Source organism: Stegodyphus dumicola, chromosome 10 (genome assembly GCF_044657685.1).
Source record: "Stegodyphus dumicola isolate Sdum_Otavi_A_Nest chromosome 10, ASM4465768v1".
In the NCBI taxonomy this organism is placed as follows: domain Eukaryota; kingdom Metazoa; phylum Arthropoda; class Arachnida; order Araneae; family Eresidae; genus Stegodyphus; species Stegodyphus dumicola.
Window position 1 is genome coordinate 115,322,380 of NC_140777.1, and position 27,419 is coordinate 115,349,798.

At 34.6% G+C, this 27,419-nt stretch overlaps 1 protein-coding gene across 3 annotated transcripts in view; it reads left to right on the forward strand.

The window, feature by feature from the left end:
* Positions 1-6,159: 6,159 nt before the first annotated feature.
* Positions 6,160-27,419, forward strand: part of LOC118187445 (putative peptidoglycan muropeptide transporter SLC46) — a 42,895-nt gene continuing 21,635 nt past the window's right edge. Inside the window, exons 1-4 of one of the 3 annotated variants that reach the window (XM_085825404.1) lie at positions 6,160-6,296; positions 8,828-8,973; positions 16,063-16,386; positions 26,215-26,428. In XM_085825404.1, coding sequence (XP_085681530.1) covers positions 16,065-16,386; positions 26,215-26,428 — 536 coding nt within the window. In that variant the 5' untranslated portion in view covers positions 6,160-6,296; positions 8,828-8,973; positions 16,063-16,064. The remainder of the gene's footprint in view (positions 6,297-8,827; positions 8,974-16,062; positions 16,387-26,214; positions 26,429-27,419) is intronic. The other 2 variants (XM_035357668.2, XM_035357670.2) reach the window with 2 other exon arrangements.

Genomic DNA, 27,419 nt, shown 5'->3' on the forward strand with positions numbered 1-27,419 from the left:
AGGAAGATATCTAACTGAGTACAATATTTTATTATGGCACATAAAGAAGTACTACTCAAAAATTTAATGATAAATTATTACCCATTTGTCTTCAGACAAACAACTACATTTAGTGCTGGCCCAAACTCAAATCGCTGAACTAGATACGACCTTGATAATTACTGGTAGTTCTGCATTTTATATAAATTGAAATTACCTGTATGGTTTATTTGCTATTTAAACAATGCAATTATTCTATATAGTAAGGTAATTAAGTCCTTTCCTCTCATTCTGAAATTTCGATTATTAAATGATTGGATTGTAAGACTTGATCAAAAAGAAATTTATTTTAAATTTTAGAATTTAAATGTAACAAGAAATAGGTGTTTATTTAGAGTAAATAAGGTATATAAAACCACATTGATATTTCCGACTAGAAAAAAAAAAAAAAAAAAAAAAAAAACTTTTATCAGCAGTTCATTTCGACTGTGATTAAATATTTTTAAACATAAGAAATACAGTTAGTCACAAAAGTCTGCGTACAGACTAAATTTGAAAATAAAAATACTTAAAGCATAGAAAAATGTACTATAATCATTGCATTTTTTTCTTCTATTAGCTAAAATTGTAAGCTTAAATAAAAAGTAAATAATATCAGTGTAATACTTTTTACATTTTTCAAAAATATATTTTGTCAAAAAAAATCAGAAATTCCTTCCAATAAGTCTGCGTACACTTTCAAAAAAAAGCAAAATATAAGTTTTTTACGTTACTTCAATACTTTGTAAGATATCCTTTATTCTTCAAAACAGCTTGCAGACGTCTGGGCATTGACTGAACTAGTTTTTCAGTGTCATCCGACGTAAATTTCGTTCATTCTTCCTGCAATTTAATAATTAGCTCATTTCACGACGTAATATTGTGTTTTCGAATTCGTTTCTCCAATTTTGCCCACAAATGTTCGATTGGATTGAGGTCTGGTGACTGTGGAGGAGTACGCAACTGTACTGGAGTGTGATAGAGGAGATATTCCTTCACAATTTTAGCTGTATGTTTCGGGTCGTTGTCTTGTTGGAAAATAAAGGTATTAGAAAGGTTTAAATTTCGGGCACTGTCTCGTAGATTTTTCTTCAGAATATCCAGATAAACATACTTATCCATGCCTTTATCAATAATGTGAAAATTTCCAACTCCTTTCGACGACATACACCCCATGCTGTCACACCGCCAGCTCCATGTTTAACAGTTGGATTTAAATTTCTCAGATTCAGTTCTGTTCTTGGTTTTCTCCATACAATAGGGTGGCCATGAACTTTAAATATTGTAAATTTACTTTCATCTGACCAAAATTACATTGTTCCAAAAGTCCTGCGAAGAGTTTAAATGTGTTTTGGCAAAAGCAATTCTTTTCTTTCTATTTGTCTCGGAAATGTATGGCTTAGACCTAGGTTTGCGTCCATGATAATCAGCCTTTCGCAGCACTTTTCGTACAGTTTCAGGAGAAATTTCCTTGTTGCTAGTTAAAAAATGTCTTTTGCAATGCTTGCAGCAGAAAAATTAGGATTTTGTTTAATTCTTAAAAGAGTTTTTCTTTCTTCTATCTGCGTTAGCTTCTTCGGTTTCCCACATCTTGGTTTTACAGCAAGACTACCAGTGTCAAGATAGTTTTGAATAACTCTTTGCACACTAGAAAATGGTTTTCCAATAGTTTTACCAATATAACAAAGAGTTTTCCTTCATCTCCCAATTTGATAATTAGTTGTCTCGTAACTAAAGGAATTTCTTTATTGGTTGTCATTTTCGTCAAAGAAAATAGAAATAACAACTTCCAATCAACATGAAATTCGCTTCGGAAGTCAATGACCTTGAAAGTGTAACCTTCTTTGCATTCTCAAGTTTGAAGTTTAAAAGTTAGATAAAAAATTCCCCGCCTCCTTCGCGTTGTACGCAAATTTTATTGGCTTTGATTTCTGGCCACTTATCTTATAAAATTAGGGTGCATAAATTATTAGATATGAAAATATTACAGTTAAATAATTTCAAAGTCCCTTATTGAAACTAAATATTTAAAAAATAAAACTTTAAGCAACTATCGTTTTCGCACCTTAAAATTTGGATTTGATGTTACTTTTCTTGATGTACGCAGACTTTATTGACTAACTGTATATCTCGTAGGTTAGTTACTTTAGAAAACAAGAAGAAATAGAATGGTGTTATTTAAAGACAATTTTATTGACAAGACTTAATTTACAAACAAGAATACTGCTGTAAGAAGTAAAAGCAATGCATTTAACTTAATGGTGGCCAACAGGCAATGTGGGCGCATATATGTTTTCAACAATTCTTCGGCGGATGTTATCCTACAAGGAAAACGATTGTATATTGCTGTAAAATATGAACTTTGCAACAATGATACATAGGTAAGACCTCAAATGCGACTTCATCAGTGACACTGAGAAAGCAAATTTAAGTGGCTGTGACGTTTAAAAGAAGGATTGTCAATTAAGTCTAAGTTCTGCGAATCCTAGGATACGGTACACACAGGATTTGGAGAGCTTTGGCGACATTTTTGGTGTTGGCGGCAAATTTCAAAATCGCTAAAAGGCCGTACCTGTATCCGAGGATTCTACCTTCAATTGGAATAAATATTTCAAAAATCCTTCTGGTAAGATTTTAATCTTTGATTAATTATAAATTGAATAACTTTCCAATTAGAGTTAAATGTTTTAAATTGAAACTTTTCTCTCTAAATAGCTCGATTAAGCGACATATCAAGGTGAAAAATTTCGTAAATTAGAACATGCACATTACCGTAAACTTTCGATTAGACCAAAATAATCACAAAACACATCTCGCAGTCTCCTGTAACTTTAATTTAAAGTTAAAATGACTGTGGTTTACATCAGGATTGCAATTAGATCAGAAACATTAACATTTATAAAAAGCATAATTTTGGAAGAAAATTAAATGGATATATTCCGTGCTTTTGAGAAATTTTTAATTTTTTCACAAATTGAGAACATTTTTTAAATTACGTGAATAATGTTAAGCCTAGCTATTAGATTTTTTAAATTCATTTTCTGAAACTCCAGCTTTAAGGGAAGAGGTATCAGGAGAAAAGACAAAAATTAATTATTAAAAAGACTAATATTTGAATTAAACTTGAATAAAATGAAAAGAAATAGTTCAAAATTTAATGAATGATTAAATTAATGACAGACTGTTAAAAAATTAACGGACTTTATCGTATTTGGGGCACTGACTGGAATTAGAGTTTCATTTAAAAATTAAGAAATAGCTCAACAGGGCTTTATCTGAATTTAAGCCCTAAATATATAATATAATGTACTAGTTCAAGGATTAATAGAAATAAAGACTGTTTTTTAAGCACATCGTAAAAAGAAGTTAAATCGATTAAAGCTTCATTAATGAATAGAATTTTTTTATTTTTAATGGCACGTTGCAAGACAACTGAACATCAAGTAAAATACATAGCAAAGACGAGAGAATTGACATCAGGGCATTCCTCGCCAAGGAGTAGCGCTTCCAAATCGAAATACGAGAAAGAGCAGGGCATTTGTGGAGATGTGGATTTGCTGATGGATTTTTGGAGATTTAAATCTTCTTTAAGATTGCATAATGGGCTAACAGAGTCAGGAACAACATTGATACCTTGGAGGCGTAATAATACAACAAATAATAATAATAGTAATAATATGACAACTGAATAATACAACAAATTTCTTTCTAGGCTATTCGGTTACTTCAAGCATCTATCTAAACGATCTATTTATATTTGCGAGTTCATGAAAAAAAGGAGGCCCCGAGGGCTTTCCTAACAAATGACTTAACAGAGTTGTTAGGGAGACCAGATTGCGATGTTTGAAGGACAAATGGTCCCTTCTTAGCCAAGAAATTAGCGGCCTCCTTACGCTAAATTCCACAATGGCCAAGAAAATATCGAAGTACAACCTCTTTGTCATTAGTGAATAGAACTAATGCTAAACATAATAAGAGAGTATGGAAGGAAATTTTAACGAAAATGGGTCGGTATGAAAACAGAGAGAGATGAGTCCAACATTTTTTGACCTGAGCCTAGCTGTGAAGCAGAATATGAAAGGGGATAAATCCCTTTCCGAGAATACGAGTGTCGGAAGCCAGCCACTAGCGTTGGACTTCAGGACCACTAGCGTTGGACTACAGGACCAAGATAATCACTTCTAGTACTTTCTAAAAGCTCGCATAAATTCATTGACTTTCTTGAAGAAAAAGTCTTTTGACATGTAGGTGAAGGCTTTTCTTTCCTTAAAAATCTCAACATCTGAACCTCCATAAAAGGTGTTTTTTCCCGCCGAGAGAAAGGTATACATTCAGAAGTTAGAATCGATTTTTAGAGCTTACCTATTATTGAAAAGATATTATATAGATCAAAAACATTTGATGGTAAAATTGCGGTTTCCTTTCATAAAGTGCCAGAGACCTTTAACGTAAGGCTCCGATACTGTCCGGCTAGAATTATGACTAAACTTAAGGCTCCGATACTATCCGGTTAGAATTAGGACTATTCTAAAAAACTGAGAGATACTCAGCCGAGCTTCCGTTTTATGTTTAAACTCTCCACGTAAGTTAGAAGTTTGAGCTCTCCACGTAAGAATACATATACATAAGTATGCATAAATAATAAACTAAGACGTAATCTATGCATATATAAATAAATATTTACATATTGCAAGAACGGTATGCATCAGAATCTCTTATAAGTAATATTCTTTACATTCTTCAAGCCCAAGGTAAATATCATCTCTTTCAATTTGAATTGTTTTCATGGACTCGTCTTTCAAACTTCATTCATAGACGCAGGAAAAGTGTTGTTGTTGCTTATGCTCACTTGTCTGACTACGTCAGATAAGCCCACTAAATTCTTCGTGGCAAGGAGCGCTAGTTTGCGCCTGCCGTTGGCAGCAGTCTTGAGGACCATTCAGGTGACAGTGCGATTTAGCTCAGATTCGCCCCCAAGTTTGATGGAGAGCGCCCTGTGGGAACGAGGGTCTCCCACCCCTCTCGCCTTCCACTGAACCACATCAGAGGACGCATATTTAGAGTGCCGCCATCTCGCACCTACACTAAACATTTACAAACGTCCATGCCTTCTCTGGGATTCGAACCCGGGCCCTTCGGCACGGCAGTCAGCGGCGCTATCCGCTATATCGGTTGAGCGGCAGGAAAAAAGTATAGTACGTATAGTACTTCATCTGTATATTCTGGGCAAATCATTGCTTTGATAAGGTTTGGTACGCTGGGCGCAGAAACGTAACACAAATGTTTTCATGTTTAAGGGTTCTCATTAAATTTTTTTATATCCTGAATTCCGGACTTAAATTTAAACCCCCCCCCCAAAACCGTTATTTTGATACTGCCGGTTAACTGAGTGCCAGTTACGAGGAAATTGAATGTGTATAAATAAGTATTTTAAAAGAACGTAAATTGTCAAAATGCGTAAAATGAAGCAGCTGTTTAAATTTTAAATAAATAAGAACAATTAAGACACAATAACACGCCGAACAAATACTAATTCAGAAGTTAAGCAACAAAAATCAGTGCTCTATTTTCAAATTTTCACAGGACTAGTTTCTATGGTTTTACCGATCCACCATCGTCAGCTGCAATAGCGCTGACGCAGCTGATTGCGCTATTGCAGCTGACGATGGTGGTTCGGTAAAACCATCGAAATTAGTCCTGTGAAAATTTGAAAATATAACGCTGATTTTTGTTGTTTGACTTCTGAATTAAATAAGAACAAGTAACGGGTTTTGAGCTTGAGTTGTGCATAAACTAGAGGTATCAAAGATTTAAGAAAAATATTTTATATAAATATTAAACGAAGAGCTACTTTTAATTAGATAAGTATGAATAAATGAAATGATAATAGAAAAGAAAGTAACAAATAAGTAAAAGAATAATTTCTCATAAAGTTGAATAAATAAGTTTATAATTTATAAATATGTAAAAAAATTATTTATTTAAAAGTAACCTGAAGAAGTAAATTTTCATTTTCTAGAAATACTGCGTAACAATTATATTTCTCAATGACACTGCATGAAATTTGTTATCATTTTCATTCATTTTTATGCTGATAAAGCAAATTTTCCGATTTTGCTTTATCAACAATCAATGAATCAGATAATTCAATGAATGGTTCTCGGATTAACTAACCTTCTGGCTTTTATTGTTTGCCAACTCTTGTAATGTTTCTTCATTTGCGTATTAAGAAGAAAAATAAATTTTGGCAATATACAAGTAAATTGACAAGGGTTCAAGTAAGGAAACTTTTTAATTATATTTCTTATTATAATTTAGGTCGGTTTAGTTTCTTATTATAATTAGGTTTATTAGATTAAACTAATTAACATTGGTTAATTAGTTTGTTTTTTACATATTCTTAAAGTTCAATTATTATACGTAACATCTGTATAAAATTTGAAAATTAATATGAATAAAGAAACGTGAGGTTAATATTAATAATCACATTTAATAAAATTTGCAGTTAAATACTGGTATACTCGTATTTATTAATTAATTCTTTGAAGGCAATATAAATTATAGTTTGTTTTCATTTATCTTTGAAATATTGAAATTTTGGATTTGTAATAGTATAATATAAACAGACTATAATAAAGCTGCTTAAAGGAAATTTTTCTGAAATTAGTATTCTATTGCCATTGTCCTGAAATTTGATGCCCTGTACGATTTTTAATTATCTATAAATAAATTTTTATTTGGATATGGATCTGAATAGGTTTATACATTTGATTTTCCGTATACCTGAATTTAAAAAGTATATATACTATATAGGTTTACAAGTTTTTCAATTAGTACTTCACATATGGGATCTTGAAAATAGACAAAAAGGAAATCTAATAATAATGTTCACTTAAAGCGTAAAAAAAAAAAAAAAAACCCACCAGTACCCGAGCGGTAAAGCCGCTAAACGCTGGTAGTTCTGTTCTTGGTTCGAATTCTGGTCAGAGAACTGGTTGCAAGAGTGTTTTCGTAGTTTGTGCTTTTTTCCTTTTGTGTATACGAGCTAGTTTCATTTACAAGTCCTAAACGAAGGCATTCTTCCCCCTCGGCAAATACCTCCCAAGTGCTTTGCCATAATCAAATAAACCACACCCAAAGAGGAAAGTCAGTTATTGAAAAACCCAGAAGGTAAGGTTTAAAAAAATATATTTTACAAGAAGATTGTAATCACATATAAGAAGACATTCAAGGTAAGTCTGTGGTCAAGATAGATGAACTGGAGAATTCGAAAGAACGAAAATTTGGATAAAGCATCGGAGGAAAAATCAACATTAGGCAGTTGACTCTGAAGCTAATTGTTTTAACAAAAGCACACATATGTAAACATAGAAGTGTTTTGTTTTAGAAATTGAAGTTATCATTAAACTGCAACTTGGTGCTTTGTAAGATTGTTTATCAGCATTTACGACAGTGCAGCTATATTCAAAATACTTGCATTCTGCATTTTACTTCTGCTGTTTATTTTTTGATGAGTGGAAATTAATCTTGTTGTTTCTGGACTCATGAGTTAGGGAAAAAAAAAAAAAACTTTTGCGTTTCGTCGCGCGAGAAAAGAGCTGAAAAAACATTAATTTGGAGACAGAATTTACAGGAATTAAACCACTGATACTATGAAATTACTAGATAAAAGAAACATTAGCTGCAAGACTTTCAATATACAGAGATATACAGAGATCCAATATACAATAATAAGTGTTCTGTAATAATATGAAAGCTGATATAAAATGTGTGCAGCGAAGAATTTTAAATATGATCCTGAAATTCACATTTATTAAATTTAGCAGTTAACTGAAATTGCTTCTAATTTTAGAAGCCACAACATTCTGTTGCCTTGCATTGCGGCATCGTTGGATAACATCCTTAGTCAGAATTAGAGGGGAAAAATATTAACATATTTAAAAAAAGTCTTCACAGATTGCTCAGTGACAATGATGAACGGGAAACAATTTCTTGCTACTAAATTTCAATATCCTGCAATTCATAAGCTACAGGTTCTCCACAAGTGTTCATAAAGAATTTGTTGTTTTTCTTCAGCTATAGATTACGATCCCTATGTTTGTTTAGCAACCTTATTCTAGGGAAACTTTTAAGGAATATATATCTATAGATAGATATATATTGTAGTTATAGATTATATATATCTCTATCCACTTATCTACTAATCTCGCTCTTACTATATATAGGGGCATCTAAATTTTCTCGACCTGGGAGGGTCAGATATCTTAGCTATGCATTCACGTAAATGGTATTCTTAAAAATTACAAATAATTAAATCCTTAAATGTCAGTAAAAATCTAGAGCTAAGTATTAACGGTAAAGAAATATCTTTCCTTTATATTTCTCTCATGTATCTTTTCCCAGCTCTGTATATAATAAGATTTTACTTGTTCGTAGCATTTAAAAAGAAACTTAAATTGTAATTTTAGTTTAACCTTATTATATTTTAATATCAGCTGCATAAAATTTAAGAAATCAAGAATTTTTCTGCGATTGTAAGATTTATTTTTTCCTCTCAATTAAACTGAATTTGCTCGAAAATTGTAAAATCTCTCCGCTGTTTATTTGAATTGAACATTGAGAGATTTATTTCCAAAATTTGCGATCCAGAATTTTACTGTTAGAAAACAGATATATACAAATACTTTAACGCTGTCAAGAGAATTAAAACTCATCTCGTATGAGAGATCTACATACCTATTAAAATAACCATGCTTTCCAAATTTAAATTTCGATGTCAAATTTTTGACTTATTACGTTTATTTTTCAGAAAATGATTAATTGTACTATACCCTAAGAAAATCTGCAGACCTTCTCATGTAGATTTCAAGTCTGTGTTGAGAAGTTGAGCGAAGATTCCCATTTTGCGCTAGTCCTCTGTTTTTATCTGAAGATTCTGTAAAGTTGGTGCAAATAGTATGTATGCGAACTTATTTTATTTTTTGCCATATCTTACATTATTCTCATGCTGAACGGCACATTACCGTTTTACTACCCTCTTCACATTTATTTGATTCCATACTTACAGGCACCGTATTTGGATGTTCGTGAAAAAGAAGAAACTTTTATAACTATTATTGACTGACTAACGACGAACATTTCGTATTAGATTCTAATCATAAAATATTAATCGACAGTATTGTCACGATACCATTTCTATTTGCATTTACTGGGGAAAATGAGATTCATAACTCGTACTCCAATCTTGTCTCAGCGATAAAGGAAGATTAACTGAGCCGGAGTTGTTTCTCGTGAAGTTGATAACTTTTTTATCTGTAGTTGTCATGTGTCTTTTGAAAAATGACAAAGGTTATTCATAGTTATAAAAACAGCATCCTTTATTGCTCTGACGTTATTGTCCTTGAATATCTTAATGATATACTGAATATTAACAAACTGAATGATAGGGAAATCGATAAAATATAACATTGAAATATAAGAAGCTAATTAAAACATAAATAAAGTAAAATTCTTGAAAAGTAAAATTTATGAAAAACTTCTGAAAATGAATAATGCTCCTGTACAATTTACTAAATCAATTTCTTTTATTCACTAGGACTTTCCTTAAATTCCTGAAACTTATTTTTCTCTCTATATATATTCTAATTTAAGGATTTTATTCAGTATGGGAAAAGATTTTGCATTTTTACCGAGCTAATAATTTCGATCTCGGAAAAATTTGCACGTGCTCATTAGACGTGGGAGTCATATGGGACTGCTCAGTGTTCTATTCCGTAAAAGGCACTGATACCAATATCGCGTGTTTCTTTAAGCGATAAGCGAAAGAAAAACAAATAAAAATTCTAAAACATTGTGCTTTGTAAGGGTATGATCTACAACACAATCTGGTAGAGACAGGTTGAATGATATGTAGCAATAATGCTGTGTCATAACGTGTATTAGCTCTTCAGTAATGATGAAAGGCTGCTCGAAGAATAATCAAGATCAGAAAGGCATCAGGAAAATTGAGGAACTATTAAAGCAAATGTGAGGAAGATTATTGCGGCAGAATAAGCGTGGGAAGAAACTAATTCAGGCCTTAAGATGCGTGATAAATTTAGATCATTTGCATCACATGAACTATCAGAAAGAGGGAAGGCGAAAATGATTAATGTGTGCTTTCTTGTAGGGGAATATTCGAGGTATAGCCGTAATGTTGCGTCTAATGGTATGTGGTGATGGAGAATTGAATATTTTAGAAGAATGCCTACTAACGTTTGTTGTTTATAGACAGGAAAATCTGTACAATTCACCTCAAACACGAATTTCATCCCCAAAAGGTTTTGCTAAATACCCGGTGAGATTTCAGAGGTATGATCGATTCCGTCCCCAAACTAAAAATTAAACGATGAGCAGAACTGTTCATGAATATTTTACCCAGAGAAAAAAGCTCCCATCAAGGCAGGGTATTCAATAATGCCAACAAAGCTCAACAAATCTCTTTAGATTCAACGATAGTTGCAGAATTTTGTCCTGAAATTTATACCACAGATTCGTTTCACTGGATATTCCCCAACAAGATACTACTTCTTTCAATCTTTTACACAGTTTCCTTAAGGGTAGAGAGTGTAATGGATTTTTGTAGTGAACTTCTAATGCACTTTAGTACTTCTAACGCAAAAGAGGAAAGGAGTTTTAACTAAAAGAGAGAAGTTACCCTACAAAAAATAAAAATTTGTATATAATAATTAAGAATACATTGTAGACTGACAGCCGCTGACGGACTGCCACATAACGGAATTTTTCACGTAAAAATGCAAGAAAATTTGCATACACCCAAAATAATAGTAATAACTTATTAAGAGACAGAAACATTTATCGTATCGAATACGGTTTATTTTTGCTGCTAATTGTACGTTTCGAGTAAGTTCAAAAACATTCAACATACTCAAAACTGATTTATTTCAAACTCACACAGAGTCATATTTGCTTTTTTCGAGTAGTAATAAAACAGCAACGGTCAAAACTGTAGAAACCTAAAAAAATATGTATTTTTAAAGTTTATCTGCTTGTAGTATTCAGATATTTTAACATAATATGAAACAGAATGTGTCATTATAATCGCAATTTAAATTAGAGCGCAATACAACTTATTTTGTGAAATCGCTTAACATTTTCAGAGTAATTGAACGTATACGTCAGAGAATACGTATTGAACTGTGAGAAACTAAATTTTTTAGTTTCTCATAATTTCCATTAATACATAGTAAAAAGGCATTGACTTCATTTTCCACAAGCTGATAATGACGTCCTATGGAGTGAATCGTTGACTTTATTCATCAAGCTTTAATGTACGACAGTACAAGTTGTAGGGTTCTGGTATGTGTACAAGCTTTTGTTAATGTACTGTAGACCCAACTCAACTGAAAGTGAGTTGTGGAAATCGGAAGCCATGACAAGTCTTAAAAATGTTAAAATAACTTTTTATTTGCGATAGACGTTCCTCTGTTACTGCGGGCATTTAAATTAACATAAATTTCAATGTAGATAACATAGCCTGAGACTACACACAAAATAGACTACTTAAGCTGTCTAAAGTTAGTTAATGGTGCATATTTTAAACGTCAGTTACCAAGATGATAAAGCCAAAATAACTTTGGCAAAGCATAACATGTAACAGCAAGTTTTCCATGTAAAAGCATGAGTTTCCAGGACCTCTAATCTAAGCCTTCAAAACCACATCTTAAATAAAACAGTAATTAATTTTCATTCTGGTGAAGAATACGGAAAGAAGAAGTTAAAGTAAAGGCTCAACTCATAATATAATTAACGTAAAATCTTATAAAGCATACAGGTAGTAGCTTCTATTTATTGTACTTTATTCTGTGCTTGTTTCGAACTATCAAGTTTCTTTAATAAACGAGAAATGTATAACTAGCTTTCGATCGTGAGTAATGTCTGGCCCTTTTATTAGCTTGATATAATTTTCCTACCGGTGGAGGGGGGCGACTGAAAGGTTTCAAAATTTGACGGGCGTCCAAAAAGGTTAAAGCACTCTAGCTGAGCTCATGGTCTAGCAGTCTGCTCTTGCACTCTATTCTGCTAATACATTTTTTTGTCTTTCTAGCTTTATTATTAAGCATCATTTTCTTCGCATTTACGCTCCATATACTTCACCAATAAAATCACAAAATTTTAAAAGTTACTTAGCAGCTTATGTTCCAATACCCGATGCAGTGTTAAGTATTGGCCTATATTTTTATATTTTTTCATTATCTCTGTTCATCACATCAATATTCAGTATTCTTAGTAACCTGGCTAACGAAAAACCATTTCCTTTTTATTATTAAATTTTTACGTGTTAACTTTATTTATAATATCACTTTTTTCGCACTTAAAATTCAGTTCAACAGCAAAACCACAAAATATTTAAAAATGACATATCTTTAGAATTCCCGATAGAGTGTTAGAGGTTGCCATACATATTTTTATATTCGTTATATTATTTTTTTTAAAAACTAGCCGCTCTCGCAGCCAGCCGCCTAAAGAAAAAAGCCGCCCTTTCTAGAACAGAAAAAGCGCTTTCGTACACATATGTTATTCCAAACAGCGATAAAATTTGCAGAGAGAACTTAAGGAGTGTGGGAAAACGTTCTTTAGAAATCAGTCTCCAGAAAAATTCAGGGACATCACACCTTTTAGTCTGGTAGAACTGGTCTGCCTGAAAATCATGGTTGCCCAAAATATTGTACTAAGAGAATCGTAAACTGCCGATGGTTCATTAGGAACTCGACAATGCACCGTAAATTTAAAATTCTTGAAGTTAGCCACCATATGGCCAAACTGGCCGAGTCTTTCTTCTGGAAAAATTCTGGACGTTCAAAATGCTACAATACCTCTACTCATTTATGACTATAATAGTTATAAAATGTCGATGGCGGTCCTTAGACACCTTATATAATTTCTCCTTGCTATACTGGTTATGTTCCTAATTTTGAAATTGTGTTTAAATGACTTTTTTCTGTTAACTTTATTTTTTATATACATGCATACTTTCCCATTATATATGCCAGTCTTGCACCTACTGTTGTCCGTAAAGTGTTGTTAGCTGTAAAGTGTTGTGTCTGCTGCTTGTATTTAATTGTTCTTACGCATTTTTGTAAAACTGGCATTTATTTTCTAAACTCTGCTTGACCAACACCAACCGCACACCATACTTACACCCTGACGCTCTTAGCTTCTCCTAGTGTAATTTGACCAGTGACATCATGGTCTAGAACCTATGTCTCTAGCGGCCTCTTCTATTTTCACAAAAGAAGTTATGATGGTTGCCTACCTTATTCTGCTTCTGAAATTCCACTCTCTTATACAATTGTTTATCTTCATGGATCCTATTTTACCGTTTCATATAATTAGGAACTTTTAAATATTAGAAAACCAACTACATAAGTTATAACTGGTTAGCGACATCACGCAAGCGCCCATCAACAGCAAACTGCGCACAAACACCTATGAACAGCGAACTGCACACAAACGAAGATCACAAATTACCATTTGAAGATCGCAGGGCAGCACACTCACTCCTATCTCCATTAAATAATCCTTTAACTACTATTAAATTTATCATAGAATAGTAAGACTGTTTTCATTAAACAAGAAGTATAAATCTGAGAGTTTGTTTCAGGTCCTCAGAATGTTTATTAATGTGAATAAACTTTGGACAAGAAAGACTTAAAAAAATACAGAAACTGCTATTAGCACATAATATTCTCTAAGGCTGTTTTCACTAAACAAGAAGTATAAATGTGAGAGTTTGTTTCAGGTACTCAGAATGTTTATTAATGTGAATAAACTTTGGACAAGAAAGACTTAAAAAATACAGAAACTGCTATTAGCACATAATATTCAACACTGTATTTTAGTAGAATGTACTCAGAATGCTTATTAATGTAAATAAACTTTGGACAAGAAAGACTTAAAAAATATAAAAACTGCTATTAGCACATAATATTCTCTAAGGCTGTTTTCACTAAACAAGAAGTATAAATCTGAGAGTTTGTTTCAGGTACTCAGAATGTTTATTAATGTGAATAAACTTTGGACAAGAAAGACTTAAAAAATACAGAAACTGCTATTATTACATAATATTTAACACTGTAACTTAGTAGATTTCCTCGCTTTGATGGTGTATAATTCCGTTCGATTCACATCTGTGGTTGGAAGCCAACGTAACGGCTTATTCACTCACTCATTTAATCTCCATAAAGTTGTTTAATAGTGCAAGTTTGGGATTTAAAAGGTAAAAAATGTTGGCATCTGTCTTGGAACTCTTTCTTGATTTCAGTTGTTATTTCCTGAAGCATACGAAAAGATTTGTGTCATTTTCTTCTTTTTCTTTCAACTGCTAACAAGATGGAAAGTGAACTATATTATTTGCCTTCAATACAATTTATATTACATTAAGTGTTTTACGGAAGCCCTCAATATGTCCATAATGCTGGAATATATTTTGTTTTCAGCTTTGTAGTTTCATGTTTAAAGCATTTAAATGAGATGTTAAATCTGTCAGGAAAGCAAAGATTATTTAAAAACTTGATTTCTTTCATTTTTGCTTGATACTCATGCCCGAATTTTTCTGTTTTGGGAAAAGTAAGAATTTAATTCCGCAATCTAAAAAGCTTTTACAGGCATTTGCCAGAACGTAGCCAGCGCAATTCACAGTACAGTGAAATGTCACCATATTCAGCTTCTAAACTGTCCAGAAAGGCACTAAATGATCTATGTTTCGGGTCTTTAATGCCTTTGATTTTATAGTATTTTTACAAAGTTTGCATGAGTTTTCGCTGTTACTCATTACAACAGTTTCGAGCCTTATCATTTTCCACAGAGAGCTTCCTGGTAGATAATTCAGTGAAAAAAACAATGTATGAAGTTTTCTTTACGCAGTACTACAACCCAATTCTATGACCCATCATTGCTTTAGCTCCATCTCTTGCAATGCCAGAGCACTTCCCCAAAACTCCATATTTAGAAGTGACATTATTCAGTGGTTTGAATACATCAATACCTTCGGTGCTGGTTTCTAATGATTTTAATTCCATAGTGATTTATGAGTTTCAAATTCTTCATTTATTGTTCTGACAAAGATTAGGAGCTTACTGATGCCAGCTATACCTAATTATCATTTCGTCAATTCTTTTACTGCCTATTTCATTAACTCTTCTACTTATTGTCTAATGAGACAACGGCAATGTTTCAAATCTTTTAGCAATCTTATTATCTCCAAATGAAGATACCATTTTTACAGCACATCTTATAATGTGCTCATCTATAAAAGACATTTTGCTTTTAGCTACCTCTAAACATACCTCATAAGATGCCTTTAAACCAGCAGTTTTAATGGCTGTTGAAAGATGGTATTCTCTCTGGTTAATTTTAGCTTCAATCATTTAAACACACAAGCCTTGGCTCTTTCCTGGTTTTGGTCGTATTTTAACTTGAGCAAGCTGGCATAGTGTCCACTCACATTACACTTCTTTGAAACACTTAATACTTGAGGACAGGTAACCTATTGTGACTTTCTATTATGTTCAATAAAAATCTTCAACGCACTGTTTTTTTTAGTTCCACCATTTTAGGTAGTACTGAATGAAAATTAAAATCGAATTATGCACCCAACAGATTGTAAAGATCGAAGATTGAAGCCTATTATCGAGATGGCCGTTGTAGAAGAAAGAAAGACTGTAAGATGCTGTCATATGTGGCAATGAAAGAAACTACCATATGATAGGCAGCATTGCTAATGTCAGTGGTTTCTCTCAAAATCTGCTTTTTTGTATGCCCTGCACTGCAGCGGGAAGAAAATAATGTTCAGCATTGGTCACTCTGTCCTAAATTTCTGTTGATAGCACTGCTGGTGTCGTTTACTTTAATTTTACTAAGCACGGCCAGCTATTTCGCATCCTAATGACTGTTTTAAAGTTTTGCAATTTTGATGTTTTAAAATTTATTCAGATTTTTTTAAATCACAATTATTTTATAGTTTTGCTATGTCATTTTTTTCAGAGATGAAAGCACGTAGTTCTTCTGTGACTGCGACTGCGAAGAGTTTCGGAACCAGACTACTCGATCTTTTGAAGAAAACGAGTATAGAGCCGTACATGTTTCTGGTAATGTTCGCTCTCAACGTAAGCCATGTTACACTCCAGAGTCTGTTACACGACAGAGCTTGCAGAGTATCCCTGAATTTTTCCAGTGAAATATGCAATGATTTAGAAAACGAAGAAAATGAACGAGAACAGCTCGCCGCCGTATCCTACGGCAATAATTTATATACTGCGGTACTTATGATAGCTACTCTGCCTTCTGTTGTGATGGCAACGTTTTTGGGTAAAATGTGATTTTTTTTACTATACTTTTCCGAAAAAAAGTTATGTTTCTTAGTTTGCGTTACATAATGTTAAAAGGAATTTTTGTTATATGGTAAGAAATTAATGTTATGCAGTAGACGTCGCTTAATATGATCACGTTTAATATTAACATTTGGATATTGGTATCAAATTGCCCAACCCTTTGTATAGGAAAACATTGAAAATTCATTGCTTAATGTGATCAACAGTACGGTTAATATTATCATAATGGCGCCCAGACGGTATAGTGGTTAGGGAAGCCTGACTGCGATACCGAAGGGCCTGGTTTCGAATCCCGGAGAAGGCATGGTTGCCCCTTCATAGGAGGGAATGGTGGCCCACCTATTAGGTGCCTCCATAATAAAGGGACCACCACATCTGGCCTTGTATAGATTAATGGACTGGGATACACTGTAACTGTTCACAATCTGCCATTGAAAAAAATATTATCATAATGTCATACAATGAATTTTTCAAGTTGAAGTAAATGCTCAAAATAGGGTCAAAATAAGTTTTAAAAATTGCTGAATGACTGAAAATATCACCAGATAAGGAATTAAATCAACAAACTTCTTGTTTTTATTTTAATCCATCATTTGAAATTACGCAAAAATGTAATCTTTTGTTTAATTTGGTGCACATTCTCAACAACTCTCTTGATTTCGAGAACGATCAGACGCAGGTCTCTCTTCTTAAGACAGATGGAGATGACAGAAGAGATCCAAGCATATCATGTAATAAATGTTCCGAAGAACGTAAAAATGAAACTGGTGAATTTCCTTTAAATGCTGATATAGAAAGTCCTACGAGTATTAAGTTTAGGTAATCAATGGTAAAGTAATTTCTAGAAAGATTAGACACTATTCATAACTGAACTTTTTCATAGTGTTGCAAACAATACACTAGTAACGAATTTTTCCTAGTTAAAGTGGTGTGAAATTAAGCATTTATATGTTACTACTGTATTTTTATTAACTTAGTTAAATTCTGTTGCTGATTTGAAGGATATATTTGTCATTGTTTAACAGCTATCATTATTAAAATAGCCTTGGATAAACGTGATTACGTTAAGCAACACCTACTATATAAATAACAATAATACTGGGTAAATAACAACGGAATAAAAATAGAAAATTTTTTCTTTTAATGAAAACGTTTTCTTCCTCTTTTTTGCTTCCGGAATTTAAAAATTGTTACTGCTGTTTCGAAGCTACTGTTAATGATGCATAAATGTGAAATTAATAATCTTCCATGTTAAAGATGGTTCTTTTTGCAGGCCTTATGGCAGAGACTTTTCGTAGAATGAAAGGAAACTGCTGATAATATTGTGATTCATCGTAGACGTACATGTATCTTAGTTTAAGCAGATTCATGTTTATGTTTGAAGTTCTGTTATCAGAAAGATGAAGAAAATGTTAGATTCAAATTTCAGTAGTTTCTATGAAGTGATCCTAAAAGTTCGTATTTGCAGAAAGAAAATTATAACGTATATATACTTTTTGTGATTCAAGGTATTTAAAAATAAACGTATTTCAGATTTAAAAAATATTTTGCTTTGGATTTGCTGGCGAAAAATTAGTTAGCTCTTACATTAGGATACCTATTTTATTTCTTTTGATAATTCATAGTATCTCAAACTCTTATTCTACATTTAATAAAAGCCATCTGAAATAATATCACTATAGTCAGAAATAGATTATCGGCACAGAAGAAAATATTGGCCTCCTAAAAAAGAGAGAGAGACAGGTAAAATAAAATATAATCTTATTTTTTAATAAATAAAATTATAAGGTATTTCTTCTGTCATTCTATAGAATGCCTATAAGGGAAGTTATATAATAATTGTCATATTTCATACTTTGCCTAAAAACGCCAGAGGTTCTGTAAAATGCCTAGGTATTCTATAAAATGCCTGCGTTTCATATATTGTCGGTAACATTTGTATTAAATTAATCCATCACTACGTTATTCTGAAGGTAATTTTTTTCTGATCGTTTAATGTTATCAAAATATGCGTGGATAAATGTGATCGCATTAAGTGACGCCTACTGTGTGAGGTTTTACTACCAACAGTCAGTCAATGGCAGTCAAGAAGTGCAGGAGGCACCAAAACATCGCCATGGGCAAAACTGGTATCGCCCCACTGCACTAACCATCTATAGAAGTTTACCCTGACCGGGCACGCTAACACCATGCTCAGAAATTAGTTTACATTGCAGCAAGCAGAATTCATAATACACTGTTATGGTGCATAATTTGAATTGCAGACAATATTGTCTCAGATATACTTTACACGGGTACTTTGCAGTTGAATGTATAGATACAATAATTACAATAAGTTATTTACAGATGTATATACATATTTTTTTTTGTGTTTCGGTTTGGAGCTTTGTTGTTGGGGGGGGGAGTGTTTATGGTATGTGGTTCGTTGTTTGTTTGGTTTTTTTTGTTACACGGTTCACAGTTTATAAGTTATCATTCATAGTGCAGTTCATAATACAGCATACAGTTTATGAATTCATTTCATGGTACATAGTGTTGAGTACGTAGTACTGGTGCATCTGTCACGCATTGTACAGTATGAAGTAGTTCATAGTTCGTGGTATGAGAAAAGTTACGGTTGTCTCAATAAATGGATATATTTAAGTGTGTTTTCTAAAGGCACTCCTGTATAGTATGAGGGTGAGAGTGGATATTATTATTGTTGCGTTTTATGAACCTAGAGGATTATTTGGAGTTGTAAGCTATGGATGACACAGGTCCAGTCCTTGGCGGTGTAAGAAATCAATAATATTTTTGATGTTTTGGAAAACTTTACGGTGCTTAATAATGAATCTTTTAAATTCTATTCCAGTGTCGGTGGGATGGCGAATGTGATGGGCTGACGTTAGCGGACATTTAAACTTGTAATGTTCAGGGTCTCCGCATTCCCCGCATATGCATCTATCCGACGTAGCCATATTGCGATCATAAAAATACTTGGGGAAGGGACCGTGACCAGAGATGTACTGGGTGAGGAAGTAGGTTGAAATTGCGGTATTTTCATCAGCCTTGGGTAGTAGTTCGAATGTACGTCGTCCTTGTGGTTCTTGTTCCCATTGACGTTGCCACTTTTCATTCGCCATTTGTTTTAGCTTGTATTTTAATGCTGATTTAGGCCATGGGATATGAATTTGAGATCCTGTTTGTTCTAGAGCTGCCTGTTTTGCTAGATAATCGGCCCTTTCATTGCCTTCACAGGCGTTGTGCCCTCTGGTCCATGACATGACAAATTTCTTATTACTTGTGCTTATGATGTCTTGAATTTGCCGGGCTATAGGAGAATTTGTGTGCTGTTGTTTGATGGCGTGTATGGAAGACTGACTGTCGGTGATTACGTGGATGGTATCTGTATTTAAGTCATTAAGTTGCATAATGCTGTTTAGTATGGCTATGAGCTCTGCTTGATATACGCTGTTTTGCGGCCGAAGGTAGCCTTGCCATTCCGAGTGGAGGCCTGTTTTTGTTTTTATGGTGACTCCGCTTCCTACCTTATTTTCGATCTTTGAGCCATCCGTGTATGCAGTAAAATCAGTTGATGGAGGTGGCTTGTCGAGGTTGCAATGGAGATTGTGAAGACCCAGAGCAGGATGTCTGTTATATTTCGATGGCTTTTCTTCATATTCTTGTGGATTGAAAATTACGCCGTTGTACGTCGAAGTTTTCTTGTGTTGTAGGATGATTGTGGACAGTGCGTCGATTTCTGTTTGAATTGGTAGCGGCATCACCCCGGCTATTGTTTGTAGTGCGTTGGTGAAGGTTGTTGAGAATGATCGGGTAATATTGATCAAGAAAGGTCTTTGAATTGAGTTAAGGGTCCGAATTTTTCTTGCTGTCATGGGAAAGGCCCAGATAGCGGCTCCATAGGTGATTATTTTATTGACTACCGTCTTTAATAGAATTTTCATAATGCGATGATTAAGGCCCCAGGAATATCCTTTCATTTCCCTTAATGCTTTTGCGATTTTGGCGGTGGTTAGCTTCTTTTCCTGAAGATGTCGTATCCAATTGAATTTCTGGTCTATGGTGAGTCCTAAGTACTTAATGGTCTTCACACATTTTATTTTATTGTTTCCAATTCGTAGCGTGGGATTCCTGGTTATTGTTTGTCCTGGCTTGTGTATTATAAGTGCGTGCGATTTTATGTTTGATATTTGGAGTTTTATTCTATGACAAAGGTAGTTGAATATATTAAGGGTGGTGTTGCAGTTTTCCTCTAGTTGTCTTCGTGTAGATCCTTGGATTATGAAGACAACATCGTCAGCGAAGGCTACAATCCTTGTGTGATTTGGCCACTGATGATCGATAATATTATTAATGGTGATGTTCCAGAGGTCCGCGCTCATACACGACCCTTGGGGACATCCTCTAGTTTGTTTTCTGGCGATTATGGTATTGTCATAGATTACTACGCTTTGTCTGTTCTTGAGATAGTCCGTAATCATAAGGTACAGGTTTCTTGGACACTGCATCTCCCTGAGGGCCTGCTTGACAGCTGGCCACCAGAGAGAATCGAATGCATTTTGCAGGTCAAGACATAGGAGAGCCGAATGCATTTGATGGCCTTTGTTTGCTTGTATTTGAGAGATTGCTATATCTATTGCATGAGTGGTTGAGCTTTTGGGTTTAAATCCATACTGGTTAGTCTATTGACCAGAAGTCGTTCAAGGAGCTTTCCCATGGCTGGTAGTAGATTTATTGGTCGGTATGAGCGAGGGTCCTTTGGTTTTTTATTTTTCTTCGAGAAGAGGATGATTTGCCCGTGCTTGAAGCAGTCCGGGAAGCAGTTGTATTTCAGGCATTTATTGTACAGATTTAGAAGTATTTCTGGACTGACTTTACAGATTATCTTCAAAACTTGATTTGAAATCCCATCCGGGCCAGGTGCCTTTGCATTGTTGAGTGTTTTGACGAGTTGTAGTAGTTCTTTTTTTGTAAATTGTCTGTCATCTGGGGTGCTTGGTGAATTAATGGAGATTCTTAATTCTCGTTGCTCTGGGGTGTCTTCTTCGCTGTTGTCATGTGGGAAAACATGGTCTAGGATGTTGTTTAATGCTTCTGTCGTAACGTTGGCGTTGTTGTGCATATGTATGCTATTTGGGGTGTGTATCTGCGTCGGCTTGAAAATCTTTGAGGTGGCCATTTTATAGACTCCGAAAGTATTTTGGTTATTGGTGCAAAAGGAGGTACAAGATTTTAGTTTAGCTTCCGTGCTTTTTTTCTTATAAATTGCCCTTTGCCTGTTGTATTCGGCCCATGCTGCTGTGCGATCTTCGTCGTTTGTGCGAGACCCTAATCTACGTCTTAGCGCTCTGGTCTTTTGGAGATCTGCACGCAGTTCTTTGGTCCACCAGTTAGCTTTTGTTTGATTGGTGGCTGACTTTAGCTTGAAGGATGCATGGCAGCATTCTTGAATAAGTCGTGTGAGGTGTATTGCATATATATTGACATCTTCTTTGGAATTAGTCTGGGTGATGGTTTGTAGAATGGATTGAACTTTTAGACTTAATAGTTTGATAAACATGTTTTCTGTGCTGCTACTAATTCGAAAGCGTTTAATCTGTATGTTTTCTATTTTCTGGGCAATTTCAAAGGTGATGTATTTCTGGTCGGAGAAAGAATCGTCTTCGCTGATCTTCCTATTCTGGATTTTGTGAGGTAGGTGGTGTGTACTGGTAGTCAAATCGGGCCATCCTCTTCCATTGATTGTGGTAAAAGTGGGTAAGTCCTCAGGGTCGTTATGCAGAATTAGATTGTTAGAGTTAATAAAGTCCTCCATTTCTGTTCCTCTTGGGGTCGTACGTGGATGACCCCACAGGCTGTTCTGTTGGTTAAAATCACCGTTTATCACGTGAGGGACGTTGCTATTGTGGAGAGTCGTCTTTATTTCTTGCAGGGTGTTATCGAGGTCTTCAATAGGCGACGCATAGGCGCTAGTGAGGTACCTTTGTGATTCTGCTGTGGTAATGGATATGGTGACTACATCTCTGTGTGCTTTGATAACGAGTGGAGTCCAGGACTTATTTAGCAAGATGATGGCTGCTCTCGGGGACTGTGTAGTGTCTGAGTTCTGCCAGGATATGACGTTCCATGTTAGTGGTAAGTTTCTTGGGGAACCTTGGTTGCAGTATGGCTCTTGTACAAAAATTATGTCATGATATTGTTCTGAAATGAATTGTATTAAATTATCGGTGGCTATCTTTGAACGCTGAAGGTGATATGCAGAGCTTTAATTCCATTTTGACGATTAGACTGACGGAGAAGTGCAGTGGGATGGTTTTATATGATATTAACGTTGCTTGGAGGTTGACTACTCATTGTATTGCGTTCTGCTTTTGATTCTTAAAAATTCTTCTTTGTAGGATGCGCAGTAGTTGACATAAGTGGGATGGTCACATTAGTATTTGGTGCCGAAATGCTTATTGTTTATTTCACAGTTTATGCAGTTAGGGCTATTAGATTTACGTTCGCTTTCCTGGTGTTTGCCACCGCAGTAAGCGCAGTGTGGATGATAGGTGCAATTCTTAGAGTGGTGGCTAAACGCTTGACAGTGATAACATCTGTGAATGAACCTATAAATTCTGTAATTGAACTGGTGTGCCAGCCAAAGTGGGCGGTTCGTAAGTTCATACATTTATGGAATGAAACAATTTTACATTCCACAATCCATTTGATTGTGTTGTATTTGTCCTTAAGCTTAAACAGAGGCTTAAAATTGGAGATGTTGCTGTTCGTAGCTTTTGCAAGTGCGGTGCTTACTGCTTCAGCTGTTGTATTCGGCGGCAGTCGGTGGATGGTGCACTTAGGAGTTCTTAGCTTTGGTACCTTGGATGGATCAGTTGCTTTTTCCGTCTGTTTCAGGAGGCTGTCTAGCTTAGCTACATCATCCTGTGAGGTGCAATGTACTGCAAGTCCACCTTGCTTTATCGGTACTATCTTTTTTATATGAATTTAGATGTTTTCGATAGGGAAAATCTCTTGCATTTTTTTCTTGTTATTTTGACACACTTCTGGAGTCTTTTGGATAGATGAGAAGGACTGGCTCTTTTTTCTTTTGCCTCAGAACTTGTGCGTAGGTTTCTTTGATGCTGGGTGCTACATAGTTATCACAATTGGTAGCGTCCTTTGGAATTTCAGGCTGTGGATAATTTGAGCAGCACTGTGAGTTGTTTGCTGTTGCATCAGCGGTGCAGGGCTGTTGTTCACAGGATTTGATGATTTCGGAAGTTTCTGTTGCATTGTTGCTGGCTAGTTTATAGAGCACTGATAATAGAGAGATTAGCTCTTCCCGGATAGCATTGGGTATTACATATCTGAGACTGTAATGTGAGTTTGCGATCTCCATGCTGCAAGAGTAGATGTCAGAGGCAGATATAGGCACTGACATGTGCGAGTTTTCTGAATAGGATGCTACTTCCGATAGTATGTTGGAGGTGTTTGGGATGGGGGGATGAGTGCCTTCAGTGTAGTCACTGGGTTTGTGTGTGTGCGATGTAGTGGATGGCATAATTATACAGTTGCAAAGCAGTTGGATACTGACATACAATATAATACAGTGAGCAAACAAAAGTGAATAAAGTACTAAAATAAAAAAGATCTCTTGTTATCTAGCACAATGAAAATTACTAGCACAATAAGTCGCAGATAAGCGATGCTAACTGGACAACAGATTTACCATGCTAGTGGCATAATTGTGAATGCAGAACAATAATGTAATTTTAAAAAAATAGAATGATAAGTGAACACTATAAATATTAAAATTAAAGCAACACTGTTAACAGGTAAGTTTAGTTAAACATCACCACCATAAAAAAAAAAAAGTACTGTACAAACTGCTAATGCTGGCAATACACTAGACTGGTAAAAAGTTTAAAACTTACTGAATATAAGTAAATTATAACTTAAGTACCTGCTGAATGAGGAGTTGGAAAGCTACAGATGAGGTGGCAGGAGGAATGAAAAAATAATGAGCTTAATTATCTAAGTAGTTAAATATGTTAGTGGGAGTTGAGATAGAGGAGGAGGAAAGGGTAAGGGAATATATGTGAGATTGGCGTAGAGTTGTTAGCGCATTCGAGGGATCAGAAATTAGAGAAATTGAGATTATATAATGCAATAAATTAGAATTATATTAGCCGTATGCAGTAAGCTGGCGAATTATTGATTATACACTGCAGAAAGTTAAAATTATATTAACATGTAAAGCACAGTAAATGAGAATTATAATACAAAAATAATGCAGGAGATTAAAGTTATATTAAGCGAGGTGCACAAAACTGGATAATCATAAACAGTATACAACGCAATAATGTTTTTTAATTACAATTTCTAAAAAGCACAATAAATAGGAATTATTGATTGAAGAATTGATATTATTACTCGGAAAGCATAGTATTTCAGAACTAAAATGATTAAACAAAGCAGAAAATTAAGATTAATATATCCGAGAAACACAATACTCAGTTGATATTCTACGCGCTATGCGTTAAAAATACTACTGAAAACAGAAAACAGGAAATGTGTGGATCATTATAATAAGCTTAAAGAAAAAATATATATAGAATCATTTTAATAAACTTAAATATATATATACTGACAAAATGTTCAAAAATATGTATGTTCAAAAATAACCATGGGGTGTTAGAGGAAAAAGAACTAATAGTTGAAGAAATGCCACGCTAGAATAAATAACTCATGCTACACTGGTGCGACACTGAAAGAATATACCGATGTGTTACCGGGGAAAGAACTAAGTCCTGGATGTGAACAGTAGCGCATGAGAAAATTGTTCTTGCAAAGTCCTTTAGATGGCAGTGTAGAGTTAACTTCCGTGGTAGCTCCCAAGTGACCTTAGAGGGTAAGGGAATGTAGAGGGGGCTGGACAATGGACGTTGTAGAGTTCTCAAGGACGAACAGGGGGGTTAGGCATGGGGAAAATGAATTCCAAATTCGTAATTAAACAGTAATGCTTTATAAAAATAGAACTATTGGGACTACGAAGATGAGATGCACATCAAAATAAAGGTAATAAAGAGGCCTACCTTGCTACTACTGTATCTCTTCAGTATTCCCAAAGGATGGTGAGATATGAACGTATATAAGTATCGTGGAAATATGCACGCTTCGACACTTAAAAAACACGAAATATTATCACACACAATAACACTACAGCTTTCAAACTTGTAACATGGGCGGGCGGAAAGTATTAGCTATCCTATGGTACTTCGATTGTGGCTGGATGAACAGATGGAGCCGAGCTATCGTTTTTATAAAAACGCTGCTAAATAGCACTTCGCTGATATTGGTGCTTCCTTGCTCTGTTATCAATTGCGATCGCTTAGACAATGGAGTGGAATCTTTAAAAGATCATTACTCTGTATATATTAGACAAAATAGCATGAAATCAACATCAAATTCGAGCTCTTGGCAAGACCTTTTCACTGATATAAGAATAGTGCGCTATTGCACTAAATGACGACACTTAGTCCGCGTTAAAACTGGAGCTCGCTACGGGACGTACGTATTCGCTCGGGACGTACGCATTCGCTCGGTTTTACTACCAACAGTAAACTTACAGGTAATTAAAATTCCACGTATGAAACCAAACTCGGTATCATAAGAAAAAACTATAAACCTGGGATTTTGCGGCGCCCAAGGCGCGCATTCGTTGCTCTCACCGTTAATTCTGCCTCTGAATAAAGTTAAATAGTTTACATCAGGTCCTACAGTAATAAGGTCCTACAATAATATATTATTTAATATTTTTAAGGACCGTGGAGTGACAAGTATAACAGGAAGTATCCTCTCATCCTGGCAACAATAGGAACAGTAATAGATTTCTTCATGCAAGCAGTCATTGCTTATTTTCCAACAGCTTCGCCATACTGGTTCTTGGCAAGTGCTTCTGTGTCTGGTTTATCGGGTGGCATCGTAATTATCATGTCATCGACATACAGCTACATGTCTGACATTACTAATGAAAGGTAGGCAGAAACAGATTTTCTAAACATAAAATTCTTTACTCATATACCACTATATATTTAAAATTTTTTAATTGCTCAGCTATTTCTTAAATAAGATATAAGTATTAAAAACTGCCTTCTGTTTCGCAGTTTTTCGACCACTGAAGTCGCTGTTTCAAAGCATGTACCTTATAAATGTATTTGAGTTACCCACGTCAGCGTTTCCCTCGAGACAGACTCGTCAATTTGGATAGCGTCTTCAGGTGTCAGTAATAACGCACACTCTTGAGGGTTAAATGAAGCCTGTATCCTTACCCACGAGAAACATTCGTCGCTTCGTGTTTTCCAATCCCCCCCAAAATGTAGCGAAAACGAAAAGGGATGATCTATAGCTTAATTTATTACTCTCTCTTAACAGCGGGGTTGTATTAGGATCACATAATGGAAAATTCACTTAAAAAAACGGAAAATAAGAATGCACATCCACTCTTTCATTTGGCTTTGAAATGAAACTTCTGTTGATTTGAAAACATATCCTTAGTGGATCGTCTTTGCTAATTTTCAGATAAAAGACTACGGAACACAAAATAATTGCAGTTTTCTGAAGCGGTCTTGAAAGCTGATGAAAGGAGGGCAAGAGGCATTTCTGAGGCCAATTTGCGACGCAAAAAGTTTATCATTGGAGAAAAAAATTATAGTGAAGTGTTAAAATTTACGTTTTATAGTATAGTGAAGTGTTAAAATGAAGTAAAGTTATGAATAAATTAAAATGTATTTTATTTAATATTCCGAAACCAGTTGATACTACAAGATATAGAATTAAAAGCTCTTGCTAATTTGCGACTTAAAACGATATATAGAGCTGAAAGTTGCATGTAAAGGTCACCTACGTTAAAATCAGACATTCTCTGTTACGGTCATCGGCAAGAACCAAACATGTAGAAGAAAATGACGACATGTTATGCAGAACATGCATATTCATGACAGATGCATCAAAGTGTATCAACATGAA